The sequence below is a fragment of the Odocoileus virginianus genome, chromosome 11, assembly GCF_023699985.2.
Source record: "Odocoileus virginianus isolate 20LAN1187 ecotype Illinois chromosome 11, Ovbor_1.2, whole genome shotgun sequence".
NCBI lineage: Eukaryota > Metazoa > Chordata > Mammalia > Artiodactyla > Cervidae > Odocoileus > Odocoileus virginianus.
The window spans coordinates 69,830,818-69,845,555 of NC_069684.1; the positions used below are offsets into that span (position 1 = coordinate 69,830,818).

Here is a 14,738-nt window from a genome sequence, read left to right on the forward strand (position 1 = left end):
CTTCCCTTTTCTCCTCATGAATACCATAGGTTCATGGGAGGAGGCAAGGGCGTGTTAGGCTGTGCAAGGGATTCCTTTTTCTATGTGCTAAGCCAAATAATCTACATCACGGTCAAATGTGCAGCTTTGAACTTAATCGCACATTGTAACCAAATGAGTTTCAGTGAAATGCAAAAACTGGTTCATTTCTGGGTTTTGGCAAAATTATTGAAAGATATACCTCTTGGAGCGAGCAAACATTACAGCTGTATCCCATTCCTGGACACTTTTAAGAATGTCTCTTGGACAGGGGTGCTCTCCTAGAGGGAGGTCAGGGGTAGACTGGATGAACTGAGGGCCCTCATTGATTGCACTGTGTGTGATCAATACTGGAAGGCAGGCGAGAATTCCTTTTTAATGACTTTTATATGGTTATCACCACGATTACTGAGATATTCCTTTGATGGACATCAGAGCTAAGGTGAAAGGACTGTCTTAGTCATCTAGCCCTTTCCTCCGGGTGAGATGATCGCAAACGTTCAAAGACTCCTTCCTATCCGATTTTAAAATAATTCCAGAAATAGAAGAATCATTGCTTAACTCAGTAGCCTGTTCTGGTGTTTAATCATCCTTAGCTCCAGAGAATCACCTCCCCCCACCCCTCCTCAAAGTGCTCTTTCTGTAGTGAGTCCCTCTGCTTTCCTGTCTGTGGGGACGGAGAATAACCCGTCACCGTGGCAGCGCCTCCAGCCCGTGCCTCTGGAAGATGTTCTCAGGATGCCTTCATGCCTCTGTCTGTTGGCAAAAGAAAATCTGACTTGGCCTTGAAGTGTGGGCGTTCCTCTGGCCCCACCCCTCTCCCGGCTCCACCATTTCCAAGAGATTTCCCAGATTTCCCGGAGAGGGGGAGGTTCAAGGAACGCATCTCTCGCCTGAATCGTTTTTGCAACAAGCTTTTATTACTTTTTTTTTAAACCCATATAAGAAAGACATTTCAAAAGAAAGCCTCAGAACACACATTGGACAACACAACGGCAGAAGGCACTCCAGCAGTCACACCCGCCCTGGGCAGGAAGGGGCATTCACTACTCACTGCTGTTTCCGAGGCTCGGACCCCAGCCCGGGTCCCTGGTCTAACTGTGCTTTCGATAAGGTCTGAATTTTCCCAGTTTTCTTATTTCATAAACACCCCATATCTTTATATATAGCTATATGCCTTTATGTATATATGTACAGGACTTCTTTATCTTCTCAAAAATAAAACGGCCACCCCTTCTGAGGGGGGTCTCAGCAGCATTCACAGCGGTTGCAGCAGCGTGCCTTCTGTCGTATTACAGACATGCAGCGTGGAGGAGAGGGCGCTGCGCCCGCCTGCAGCAGGGAGGGGATTTTAAGGGAGGGAAGTGATAAGGCTGAGCAGGAGATGGCAGATAATGGGGGTTTTTATGATGGAAAACATCTTTTTGAGCTGCTTAGCTCATCCTGTTTTTGCAGCTCTGAAGACCAAGAAGTTTGCATGATGAAGGTTCTGCATTCCTTCTAGGATCAGGGGTGAGGTGGACTCAGGGAGGGAACTTGTGCGGCTACACAAAGAAGCATGGGCTTGAACTGACCCAAGGACTTGAGAAGGCAGAGAACAGAGAAGACATGGGTCTCTTAGAGGCAGGATTGGAAAACCGGCCCCGCTTTGAAAGTTCAAGTCCTCCCTCTGCCCTGGAGTGTCTCTGCAGTCCTGGTTCCTGGCTTGAATTGCTTGGCTGGTTTTAAGTTTGACCCTAAGCAAGGAGCCAGTACAGATGCAGACGTCGGGAATCCGACAGGGTGAATCTGATCCGCCCTGTCCAGGCGGTTTGACCTCACTTCTAAGAAGTCAGGGCCCAGGACCTTAGACGCGCAGAAGCTCTGAGACCCTCACCCCGTGCTTGGGGGGCAGGCTCCCCTGTCCTTGTCTCTCACACAGCCGTGCTCCACTTCCTGGCAGGAGCAAGCCAGCAGCAGAGCCTCAAGCAAAGGCCGGGGTTCCTGACCCTCTCTGAAAACAAAAAGGCACGAGGTCAGCAGGAGGCCAGCCCCACGGCGGACAGTGCTTCAGACCACGAAGGAGTCCCAAGTCGGCTGAGTTGGGGGGGCCCCCCTCCGTAATCAAGGCAGCTCCTCCGGCAGCACCTGGAGATCCCAGAGTCCAGAGGGAGGGGGGAGGCGGTCCTGGAGGCCGAAGGGGAACCGAGGCAGCCAGGCCCGTGGCCACTAGTTGGGGAGGCCTGAAGACAGCCTGGACTCGTTTACCTGCAACACGTTTTGGCTTCGACTGTCTGAATTGCGCACTCAGCAGGAGACTTTAAAAATAGTTAAATGGCTGGTTTCCCCTTAGTGGAAACGGTGAGGATGAGGGCAACATTAAAGTCAAAATTGCAACTTAAAAACAGAGTTGAGGAAGATGTGGCTGAAGACCACACACACACAGATATAAATGCCTTTGGGTTTACACGTGTACAGACTCTTGGGCCATCAGGGCCAGGGCAGCTGCAGCTTCTCTGGAAATAGCTCAGGCAGCCTCAGCTTTGGTGCTTCTGACCTGAGCCTCTGGGGCCAGAAGCTTTATGACCATCCCTTACCCGTGAGCAACGGGCACCTGAGGATGGTGGGGGAAAATTCTTTTTTTAAAAAAATATTTATTTATTTGACTGCACAGGGTCTTAGTTGTAGCACGCGGGATGTTTTAGTTGAGGCATGTGGGATCTAGTTCCCCGACTGGGGATCGAACCTGGGCCCTGTGCATTGGGAGCTCGGAGTCTTAGCCACTGGATCACAAGGGAAGTCCCGGGACAATTCTATGAGCATTGTCCTGTTTCAGGGGCTTAGCTCAGACCTGCTAAAGGAATATGCTACAGTTCTGGACTCATAAATAAAGGAACTGTGGATGGCAAATAAGAAACAAATTGAAGAAGACTAAAGGCCAGAGAAAGAACACATGTCTCTAAACCCCTTTTCTTTCCTTTGCCAGCTGGTGTAGGGAGAGGCAGCTATTTGGTCTGCGGAAGGCTTGCAGATGGCGAGACGAGGCGGCCGGTCTTACGCGCGCGCGCGCTGCTCTGGGGCGGTGTGCAGAGGCACAGATGGCAGCGGGCAGGCCCCATGCCTGCATGCACATGCGGCCGCCAGAGGCGTCATGCCACATCCGGAGCTGATGGGCGGGCACAGATGCACCCACCAGACATGTCCTGAGAAAGTGTCTGTTGCAAAATAATAATTAATAATAAAAATTAAATCCGCGGGCTTTCAGGAGAAGGAGAGGCCGGACTGGCTAGGCAGGTTTGCCCTGGGATTTTCTTAAGGCTTCCTCCAGTTTCTGCCTAAACTTGTTGTACTTCTTCTGCACTTGTTGGACTTTGTCCTGCTCCTCTTTCTCCAGGATTGTTAGGAAGTTCTGGAGCTCAGGGATGGAGAAGGCGTCCCACTGGGTGGCAAGAGGGAGATTGGGGAAGAGAAAGAACAGGAGACAGGAGACAGGTTAGACATCGCATGACGGAGGGGCCCTGCCAGCTCCCCCTTCACACCACTTGCTACGGAATAGGCAGGTGTGATGAACACAGCTTGAGGTCTCCATGCTGTATCAGCAACAGGATTTCAAATCCTGGCATCTCGTGGCCAAGAGTTAGACCATAAGCCCTATTTTGATAGGTTTATGCCGTATTTTATTGACTGAAACCATATTTATTGGAGAATCAAAAATCTTAAATTTCTCAGTAGCAGCTGAGATCCTAACCGTGATGCTGGAGCTCCCTGAGACCCTGGTGACCACCTGGAGCTGCCTGCTTTGGGGCTGACCAGCAATGGGTCCCCCAGCTTGCAGCCCCCGGAGTGACATCTGGAGGAGAGCTGGGCTTGGACTCAGGAGACTGGGCGTCAGCCTGGCCCTGCCATGCGACCCTGAGCACAGAACTCCACCCTTCTCAGCTGTTTCCTCATCTGCTGTGGAATTAGGGTGTCCACCTCCCGCGGCTGGCAGCGCAGATAATGAAATGAGTCACTTGCACAGCTCTGCAGGGCCTGGTGGGCTGGGCCTGGCCGGTGGGACCTGGTCTCTCAGGACAGCAGGCAAGTCCGGCCTCTCCCGGCTGACCCTGGGACTGAGGCCCCCCAGGGGTCAGGGACTTGGACTCCCAAGCTCGTTGAGCACAAAGGAACATTAAGGTTTATCTGGTTTAACCCCCACATTGGGGAAATCAGAAAACTGAAGTCCACGGAGGGAACCACGATCACAGAGCTTACAGCCGCAAAACTTGGATGAGAAGCCAGGCCTCTAAACGCCAGGCCTGTGAGGTTCCTATGGGGCCAGCAACGTTCAAACAGTTTCTGTGGGACACTCTGTCCCAACAGAACCTCCCAGTCTATCAAAAGGAGGGAGAGCAGAGCTTCCTGGAGGAGGCGGGAAAAAGACAGGCCTAGATACCCCAAATTTCCACAGTGGCTCCCAAGACTGTTTCTGCAAACCCCAGGCCTGCACTGGGGGCGGTGTGACAAACTGCGAGATGCGCCTGCTGCGACCCCAGGCACCCCGGGACGGGAGCAACTGCTGGGTTCACCCCACCCCACACTGCAGGCCAGGCGCTTCCCGTGGGGCAGCGAGGTCCGTTTTCAAGAACTAGGGAGAGACAACTGACTCAACAATACCCATGCCCGGGGGGAGCCCAGAGTTGGCGCTTGCTGAGCCTCAGGACATCCTCAGGAGCAAAACGCAGGGTGGAAGACAGGGAGGTTCTCAGCACCCCTCCCTGAGTGTTCAGAAATAGGCACATGGAATGCTGTCTTTCCACAGGCCTTGCCAGACACAGGCCCTGACCTGCTCCCCCAGAGCGCTTAAATCCTGACTTCAGTGCTGACCTTGGGCCACACTCGCCCCAGCTCAGCAGCCGCGCTGGGGGGTGAGGACCGCACCTACCCGGCAAGCTGGGTCTGTGCAGCAGGCGGAGGCACCCAGACCTACCTCCACCTCTCCAGTTTCGTTCTCCTTCAGCACGAAGCTGAGGACGTCCGTGTCAGGCCCGGCAAGTAAGCGCAGGTAGAGGGGGCAGTCAGCGATGGAGAGTTTCTGGAACAGCACTGCAACATGTATATTATCATATGTGAAACAGATTGCCAGCCCAGGTTTGATGCATGAGACAGGGTGCTCGGGGCTGGTGCACTGGGATGACCCTGAGAGATGGGATGGGGAGGGAGGTGGGAGGGGGTTCAGGATGGGGAACACATGTGTGCCCATGGCTGATTCATGTCAGCGTATGGCAAAAACCACCACAATATTGTAAAGTAATTAGCCTCCAATTAAAATAAATAAATTTAAATTAAAAAAAAAAACTACTCAGTCTACAAAGAGAACTATTTTTCTTCCTAGAGGAAGGAAAAATTCTTAACTGATGTAGGTTCAAAATAACAGTAAGACAAATAAACTCAAAAAACCACACACACACACACACAAAGAGCACTGCAGACCAAGAGAGGGGGCTAGACTCGCCTTGGAGTGAAAGGGCAGGGGCTCAGGATGGCTGGGACCGATTGGGATGCAGGGGTGTTTCTAGCCATGCTTTCAACCTAACGAAACGTGCCTGGCGGGAACAAAGGGTAACAACCAGTACCTTTGGTGTCTGCTAGGGTGGGAAGCCTGTTTCCACTCACGTCATCACCCCAAGGGTTCGAGGGAGTGGTCCCATTCCCCAGATTAGGAAGTGAACGCCCAGGGGTGGGTTTCCTGCAGCCACGTGTGAAGGGAGGGGCACGGTGGGTGGGCAGCAGACTTGATGCCACGCGGGAGGCTGGGCTCCGGCGCCACGAGACGCCCACCCCTCCCCCTAAGTGTGACCGGGCTCGCCCAGCCAGAGGCGGGAAGGGTTGTTTCTGGGGGGCGCGCGCTCTCTCCTACCCTGCCCATCCTTGTGCATCCGCTTAAAGAGCGCGAACTTCTGGGGATTGTCCACGACCATGAACTTCTTGAGCAGCCCTTGGATGACCTCGCTGACCGTGGTGGAGCTGCTGATGTGCAGCTGCTTGACGGCGTCGAGCGGCAGGTAGAAGGACGTGCGCTTGTCTGTGGTGGCCGCGGGGTCCACGTCCTTGATGGCGTCGTAGATGGACTGGGGCCGGATCCCGGCGGGCACCGTGACCGGCCTCCGCAGCTTCAGGTGCACCTTGATGAAGCCCGTGTAGCTGCCGTCCTCGCTCTGCGGGCGCAGGTTGGGCGCGGTTAGCGCCGGCCTGTCTCGCCGGATCGCCCACCCGCCACTGCAGCGGCCGGTCCTGACGCAGTGCCATCCCAGCCACACCCGCACCACCCGCCTCCCTGAGATCCCTCCTGCCTCTGCTGACCTGGGGATGCTAGCAGGGCAGCGGCAGGAGAAGGCCCGCAGGACCAGGCTACTGCTGCGGCTTCCCTTCCCAAGGGGCTCATGCTGCCTGCCCCAAATGCCCTGCCACCGGGCAGACGGGGCGATTGCCTCTGCTGAGTCCCCAGGCCAAGAGGCAGGGTCTGGAGTGGCCTCTCTGGTCGTCCCCTCCAAACCAAGGAGGAGCAGGCAGGCTCTGTGATAAGATCCTCGGAGAACCAGGGCACTGAATTTCCTCCTCCATCCCTCTCTAAAACCCTTGAGACTTAAACCCCAGTCCCTCTGCAACTGGATTTTTCTGGCGTCCATCCGGCTGACGCCCCCAAAGAGCCAGTTGCCAGCAAACACCAGCAGGGGGCAGGGCTCCTCCAGCGTCTCCCCTGAAGACGGCCTTTCTGAACCAGCACGAAGCTGGCGCCTTCTCTCCTAGCCCTGCAGTCAGACAGGCTGCCCCAGGCACAGGCTGTGAGGACCAAGAAGGGGAGGAGGGCTGCCTGCTCCCCTTGCCTAGGGCTTCCTGGGCCCCTATCACCTGCGTATCATTTAATGCCTACGGGTGCTTTGACACATGGGCACTAATGTCTCCATTTTATACCGAGGCTCAGAGAGGTTAAGGTTTCCCAAAGCTTCAATTTAAAGAGCCAGAGACGCGATCTGGGTCTCATTCTATAGCCCAATCTGTTTCCCCAGAGCACGGGCAGCCCAGGTTCGTGGCCTCACATAAGCCCAGAGGCTCCAGAGACCCAGAGAGGGGAGCGCCCTCCCGGGGAGGGGAGCCCCAGGATTCCGAGGGGGAAGAGGGGAGCCAAAGCGGAAGGGGCTGTGAGTGGGGGGGTGCAGGGGCGGGGAGCGGGGCGGATGCTCACCAGCTTCATGCCCAGGCAGTCCTTCTCCCGGGCGTTGTAGCTCTCAATCTTCTGCTTGATCTCCTGTAGAGTGGGCGGGCGTGGAGGCTCCTCAGGAGGCTTACAGTCATTCTGGAAGAGACACAGACGTGAGGGTGGACACGTGCATCACACACGCTTCTCAGGATGAAAAAGGGAGTGACCACTTCCGCCCAAAGGCCTCTCCAACCAAGAGTAAGTGAGCACCAGTACCATCCAGTGAACGGGATGGACTCAGGCTGAGAACAATCGGAGGTCAAATGGCAGCTGTGATAACTGTCTGGCCGGCTACCCCGAGGAAGTGGCTGAAATCTTTCTTGGTGCCAATCTCCTTGCCTGTGAAATGGGGGCAATACCCACCCTTCAGGCTTGTTGCAAGACCGATGTGAAAGGGCCTGGCACCCAGGCGGTGGGGGTATGAATCTCCTGAATCGGCAAAGCTGTTTTTCTCATTGAGGGCTGCTAAGGAAAGATGCATTCAGATGCTATGGGAGATGCAAAGAAATGCAAGCCATGGTCGTCTCCTCAAGGAAGTAACAATACAGCTGGAGAGAGGCATGCACACGTGGTCCCAGCGTATGCTGAAGGGGGTGACGGCAGCTCTCCCAGGCTGAGGGGGCCAAGGGCATACGGACATCAGCTCAGGCCCCAGGCCCCAGGGCTTTGCACACAAGTACATATATGGGCTTCCCTGTGGCTCAGACAGTAAAGAGTCTGCCTGCAATGCAGGAGACCCGGGTTTGATCCCTGAGTTGGGAAGATCTGCTGGAGAAGGAAATGGCAACCCACTCAAGTATTCTTGCCCGGGAAATCCCAGGGACAGAGGAGCCTGGTGGGCTACAATCCATGGGGTTGCAAAGAGTCAGACACGACTGAGTGACTAATATACAAATGCGCACACACACACACACACACGTACATATACACACATACACACATGCACACACACATACACAATACATACACACATATGCACATATTCACACACACACACGTATCTTTCAAACGAAGGCACGCCTGGTGGGAGCAGGGGGCTGCAGCCTTCTCTGAGAGCCGAGGGGATGACTCTCCGCCGGGGCACAGGGCTGGCCTGGGTTACTGAGAGCCTCCTCTGTGCCAAGTGCTTGCTATGCATTGTCTCAATTAGTCCTCAGAACCAAACTGCGAGATCGAGTTCACCCACATTTTATGGGTGAGACAACCAAGCCCAAGAGGTCAGGAGCGTGCCTCCAGCCCTACAATCTGCAGAGCTAAAGGGACTCGTCTGTTCTGCTGCATTCTTCCCACAATACCACAACGGATTCTTCTGACTGCACTCCCTGCCCCAGACCCCCTCCAGGAAGAATGAAGCTGAGGAAGAGAAGGTCAGTGTCCTTCACACTGCGGAGACAGTCCAGGTGAGCATTCTGGGGTCTGAGCAACTCTATCCGTCTGTCAGTTCCCCGACTTTCTCTCGAGTCCACTGCCACCCCCACTTCCGGCTGTGTCTTCACGCTCTTCCCGTGAGGCTGAGCGTGTGGGAGCCAGTCTGCAGGAATAAACAGGTCGGTCAAAATCGGCTTAGAATTTGTCCATCTCAGAAATCCAGTGGACCCCATGGCGGGTCAGGATTCTCCTTTGGCAAATGAGGAAACCGAGGCCCAGAGGGCGATCATTTCCTCCCGGCTGCCATCACGCAGCACCAACCTGCTGGCGTCTGTCTGCTTTGGCTGGGGAATTTCACAGCCATGCTGCCATCACAGCATCACCCAGCTGAACACGCCGGGTTCCAGGGGCAGAGCTGCCCGTCTCACCAGCCCGTGGGAGACCAGTCACACTTGGCAGGACTCCTTCACTTCCTCCTCTCACTTTCCAGCTCCACAGGGCCAGTGAGACGTCAAGCTTGGGCTGCCGAGGGGGGCTGGTGTGGCTCCCACACCCAGGCCTCCGCAGGGAGATGCACTGACACCCTTTTTCCATCACAGCATCTTCTGCGGGCCTGTCTGTTCCTCTCTGGAACAGAAGAGCACTGGTCAGAAGAGCACTGTACGTCCACACACAATCTCTTACACACTCAATGTGCTCTTCCTACTTTACAGGTTACAGACAGACGCTCAGACAGGTTGAGAAACACGTGTGTGGTCCCACTGCTAGTAAGCGTCTGCGTGGGCCCGTTACCCAGTCCGTCAAGTCTTCCCGATGATGCTCTTCTCACCGTGTGCTCACCCCAGGACAGCCCTCATCTGCCGCCCCCATGGTGATCATGGAAATTCCATGCCCCGAGGCTTGGACGAGCAGCCTCCTCACCAAGACCGATACATTACTGACCTGTGAGATGTTCATCTAAGGTGTGTCTGGTGGGTCCCCAGAAACCTCAGGACCTGGGGCCACCGTGTCACCTGTGAAGATGTCAAGGAGGGACTCCCGTCTCCCGGTGGGAGGCACCAGGATTCCAGAAAAGGGCTCACCCGTCTCCTATGTGGCCACTCAGACCCCTGGGACAGGACCCTGAGTCCACTGAGGACCATCCAGGAGGAGTAGTCCCCGGCGACTCCCTTCTGTTGGAGCGGAGCAGCAGCTGGTGTCAGCTGTACATCCGTCTTCATTCGCTGTCGACTTGCTCCCCCGGGACCCTCACAGTGAAGCATCTCATTCCTTGTCCCTCCCCGCTTAGTTCCTGGAGACCTCACCCCAGCCCCCAACCCGCTGGGCACCTCTCTATGGGACCAGGTGTGCCTGCTGCCCGCTGGGAGCTTCCAGTCAGAAAGGCCAGCATCCAGTTATTATTACACACGCTCCACTCCGTTCAGCTATGAAACATGCAGGCTCTTGCTCCTTAGGGCTTAACAGCCTTCTCAGGCTCCTCTACAATAAAGAGTTAAGTGATGGAGAGAAAACTCTAGAAGCTCCTGGAAGATCTCTCGTGGTTTCTAAATGAGCTACAGCCATTTCCCAGTTAGAAAGGGCAGCTACATCATGGCTTTCAAAGGCGAGTATTCCAGCCTGTTTTTGAACAGTAAGAGTCAGAGCGGCCTTAACCTAAAGATTTTCCTTCCTGTTCTCTTTCCCGTCAGCAGATAACCCATCTAGCCCCAGCTTCCCACCACAAACCTGGGGAAGTGACGCAAGTGGCTGTGGGCACCCTCTGCAGGACTGACGCAGAAGACAGCCGTCCTGCTTCCCGCCCCGGCCAGGAGTGCCAGGAGCCCTGTCTGGCCAGCACGCTCAATCTCCCACAATCAGACGGCAGCACCCCCAGGCTGCTGCCCACCCCAGAGCTGGCAGACAAGATCTAACCCATGGACTGAATGAATCAGCTCCCGAAGCAGCCAGCCAGCCAGCCACCGCCAGGACTGTCCGCTCCCCTTCCCCATTCCAGAGAGGGCAGAAAGTCTAGACCAGTGCTTCTTAAACTTGGCTGCACGGGGACTCCTCCGGGGGAGCCTCAGAAACACAACACCTGGGCTCCCTCTTGGAGGTTCTGCTTTCAGTGACCTGGGGTGCAGCCTGGGCAGAAGGATTTAAAAAATCTCCCGGGGATGCTAGCGGGCAGCAGTGTTGGAGAAGAACTCCCAGGCAATTTCAGGCCTGCAGGGTCCCCATCCAGTTGCAGGGTTAACACTTTGGCACCCACAGATATCCACTGCCCCCGGGGTTTACCAAGAAGGCAATATCCAGTGTCTGCAGTCTTCAGAGGGTAAGTCAAAGACCCCACTCTCTATTCACCTGCTGAATTCTCAGGTCCTCAAAGTGAAAGATTTGCCTCCATCTATGGCTACAAAGCTAGAAACCAGACAGATGGTTTTGTTTCCAGGGGTGGCCCAAGATGGAGATAGAATGGGAAATCGACTCTATTATGGTTTTAAAGATACAGGCATTGCCCCGGGAGGCGTCTCTCCTAGGAGGCTGACGTGTTTCGGTGTCTCTGGCATGGATGCTCTGATTAAGCTCCTGGCGTGGGTGGCAGATGGTTGAGCTGTTCCTAATGCATTCAGCACATCCAGGGCACTGGTGAAAGCAGATTTGTGTTCCTAGGTCCTAAGCCATGGAAAGGGCGGTGTCCTCTCTTAACTCTCAGGGTTACTGGGGTACAGCCAGGTGAAGAGGCTGGGTGCTAGGCCTCAGAGTAGAGACACGTCCTGAAACAGTGATCCTCAAATTTTCAGTTTAAGTACCCATTACACCAAAAAAAGAGAGGACCAGCCTCTGGTGGTCTGGGGCCCATCTCAGAGCAGATTTACCCCAAGCTGAATTTTACTTTAAGAAAAAACCCAAACACTGGCTAATCTTGCATTTCAGTTAATGATATAAAGTCTTACTTTGGGTCACTGGGAAGTGACCCCGTGAGCTGAAAAGACTCTGAGTGAAGCTGGTGGCTTGAAGTCTCCCCCTGAGCACAGGGAACCCCACAAAGCCCCAGCAACAAGGGGCACCCCCAGAGTGAGGAGTGGGCTGAGGAGAATGTGCTGGAGCCGTCAGAGACATTCAGGGTCCCCCTTTTTTTTTCTGGACCTAAATCACACAAACTACATTTTTTGCCAGAAATTTCACTTTCCCTGTTTTTAAACTCATCAGCCTCTTCTTGCACACTGCTTTCCCCATCTGACCCCTGTCTGTCTGAAGTCCCTTAGTCAAGGCCTCTCTGATCATCTCAGCCCTGAATGCTAACAGTGATGCCTTACCGTTATTTACTGGCTGGTCCTGTGCAAGTACTGTTCTTCTCACTTAGCCTGTACTGTTGGCCGACTTCACTCCCACCAGAAGTTTATGAGAAATGTACAATTATCATGCTCATTTCACAGATGAGGAAACAGAGCCGCAGGAAGTTTAAAGCTAACCCGCATCCAAAGCTAACACTGCACTGTCCTGCACTTGGATCCCATCTCCTTCCATCTCCTTCCTCCGAGTAGACCACCCAGCGTGGCTTTCCTTTCCAGCCAGACTGAAGCTCCCTGATGGGACACACCGCCCTGAGGCCTCTTCTCTGCAGGCGGCCCAGCGCACAAAACCGATCATAAATGTCCGCTCGAGAACCTGCAAGGGCCCCGTTCCTATGTGGGGAGCAACAGTCTCACTTTCCGCTGGGAAGTACAGTGCCGTGAGTCTTGCATTGCAAGCTAGACTGAGTTCTGTGAGAGAAGAACGTCTTCTCCACCGTGGAATCCCAGAGCTGAGTTCCAGCCTGGCAACACCTACAGGATGAGCACAAGCCTGTGTTCACATTCTGACTCCCACTGCTAACAAAGCGATTCTGAGAGAGCTGGATCGTGTCTTTAAGCCTTAGCTTCCTCATCTCTGTAAATCATTTATTGCCTCATACGACTGAAGTGAAGGTAAAGCCAAATGAAATAGGGGGCATCCTGGAAATGATTGAACCCGTCCAAAGACATGCGCGCTATTACTCCAGGCATACAAAGTCCCACCTCCGTGAGCCAATCTCATTTCTTTCCTGGAGCACTCCCTTTGGAATGGCCCACGTGCCAGAGGGTTTGTTCATTCCTTTCTCTACACTAGTGCTTAGCAAATTTTCTGTAAAGGGCCAGGCAGCAAATATTTCAGGCTCTGCGGTCTATCTAGTCTCTGCTGCGACTCACCTCTGCCATGATAGCAGACAGTGATCACAGAATGAGTGTAGTTTCAATAAAACTTTGTTTGTGGATTCTGGCCCATGGACAATAGCTTGCCACCTCTGTTCTAGTCTGCTGTCTGTGTGGTCCCTCCGCCTGGAATACACAGTCCCCATCTCCCCTAGCTGCATCTTCTCTGTGTAGGACGCCTCTCGGGCCCGCTGCGATCTCCTCGTTCTCTGCTCCCCTCATCTCTTAGACCCCTGACACTTCAATTCCCCAATGGAGAAAGGCACGTACAGGTTTGTACTGGTCCCCACCTTTCTCCTGATAGCATGGTTGTATGAGAAGCAGGTGTTTGCGGTGTGTTTCCTCCCAACACCAGTGGATGGGCCTTTGGTAACTTTTCACTTTACTGGAGTTCTCTCTCTCCACCCTTCCCTCACGAGGAGGTAGCAAATTGGCTGAGGAAAGGTGCAGGCGCACTCACCACTGGCTCAGAGATACTCCCAGACACCATCCCCGTGACCTCAAAGCCTCAGATTCCTGTCGTAGCAAACCTGCAAAGCCCCACATGCCATGGACCTCTGCATCTGCCTGCTAACGTTACCTCCACCACTCCAAGAGCCTGTGGAGGTGCCTTCACAGCCTGTATGGCTACTTCAGCATCTAATTATGCACTACCTTTTATTGTTTAATTATTGTTCCACATGTGTTAATCCCAACTCTCCAGTTAGACGCTCCCTGGAGGGAGTCAGATGTGACATCTTGACAATTATTCTTCTTTTGCAGCCCCTGCAAGAGCTCGGTGGAGAACTAGGCTGACCTCCAAGGATGTGACAGATAAATAAATACCTGCTGATTGAGCGGCAGGGAAAGAGTGGACTAGCTAAGTGGTACTCAGCCCGGCATGGACACCAGCCAGGTCCAGGAGCGCCTCCCACTGACCTGTGCCGCGAAAAGGTGTGGGCTGTGTGGGGTTGCGGGCTTTGGTGGGAAGCTGTCACCTCTTGGGAGTTTCTCGCTGAGGATGAACACAAGACCATCAAATGACCTGTGACCTCTGGTGAGTCACTTCCCCTCCCAGGGCCTCAGTTTCCTCATCTGTGAGATCATGAAGCCAGACCAGAGAAGCTCTAAGGCCCCTCTGCAACGCTAAGATTTTACACAGAAGGTGGGACAGGGTGGTTTCTTTCATCACTGCTTCCTCTTCTGCTGCGGAGAACTGGGTGTGGGCTGGGGGCCTCTGGGAGGAGCTCTGGGGCTGGACGGTCTGAGCTGTGGTAGTGATGACGGGTCTACAGCCGCACTCAGAACCTGCCTGACGTTTCTCCATGACTTGACTTTGCTCCTTACTTGCCGCTGGCTTCTCTATGTGTCTGCCAGACCCCACGCTGCCCAAGTTAAAGTAGGTCCACACCTTCTGAAGTCACACAGTTCAAGAAAGCAAAACAAAAACTCTCCCGGAAGCTGGTCACCATAAGCCTTTGCCACATTTCCTCTTTCTGAGCTCTTAGCAAATCTGTCAGCAGCAATTCTTGTGCCCCTTGGGTAGAAACCATCTCCAGCCTCTGTCTGGGAAGAGAGCCTCTGGCAGCGCTGCAGGGGAAGGACCACCTATAGACGCCTTCCGCTCCGGTCTGCTGCCCACAGCCGGCCTGACCCCAACCCTGGGGTCTCCACTCAGCTCGACCTAAGAAGGAACCTCTGAAGGAAAGGGGCAGGCATCTGCCGGCTGGGCTGGGTTCAGAACACCCTGCTCGATGCTCAGATCACATTCAAGGCTCACTGGCCCCTTTGTGATAGCCTAAATCAAACGGGAAAGAGGAAGCCTGGTGGGGCTTCACCACAGGGCCCCCTGCTGGGTCCTGATGAGCTGGGTTCCCAGCCCCACCCCGGCAGTGGGTTGATTCTCACAAGTCCCTCTATGGAGCTGTCCAGTGTTCCAAAAT

At 54.3% G+C, this 14,738-nt stretch overlaps 1 protein-coding gene across 2 annotated transcripts in view; it reads right to left on the reverse strand.

Annotated features, from left to right (window-relative positions):
* Positions 1-916: 916 nt before the first annotated feature.
* Positions 917-14,738, reverse strand: part of RASSF5 (Ras association domain family member 5) — a 72,907-nt gene continuing 59,085 nt past the window's right edge. For both annotated transcript variants that reach the window (XM_070474564.1, XM_020896565.2), the window contains 4 exons: positions 7,223-7,333; positions 5,897-6,194; positions 4,967-5,082; positions 917-3,436 (listed from right to left, as the gene is read on the reverse strand). In XM_070474564.1, the coding sequence (XP_070330665.1) occupies positions 3,284-3,436; positions 4,967-5,082; positions 5,897-6,194; positions 7,223-7,333 (678 nt within the window). In that variant the 3' untranslated portion in view covers positions 917-3,283. The remainder of the gene's footprint in view (positions 3,437-4,966; positions 5,083-5,896; positions 6,195-7,222; positions 7,334-14,738) is intronic.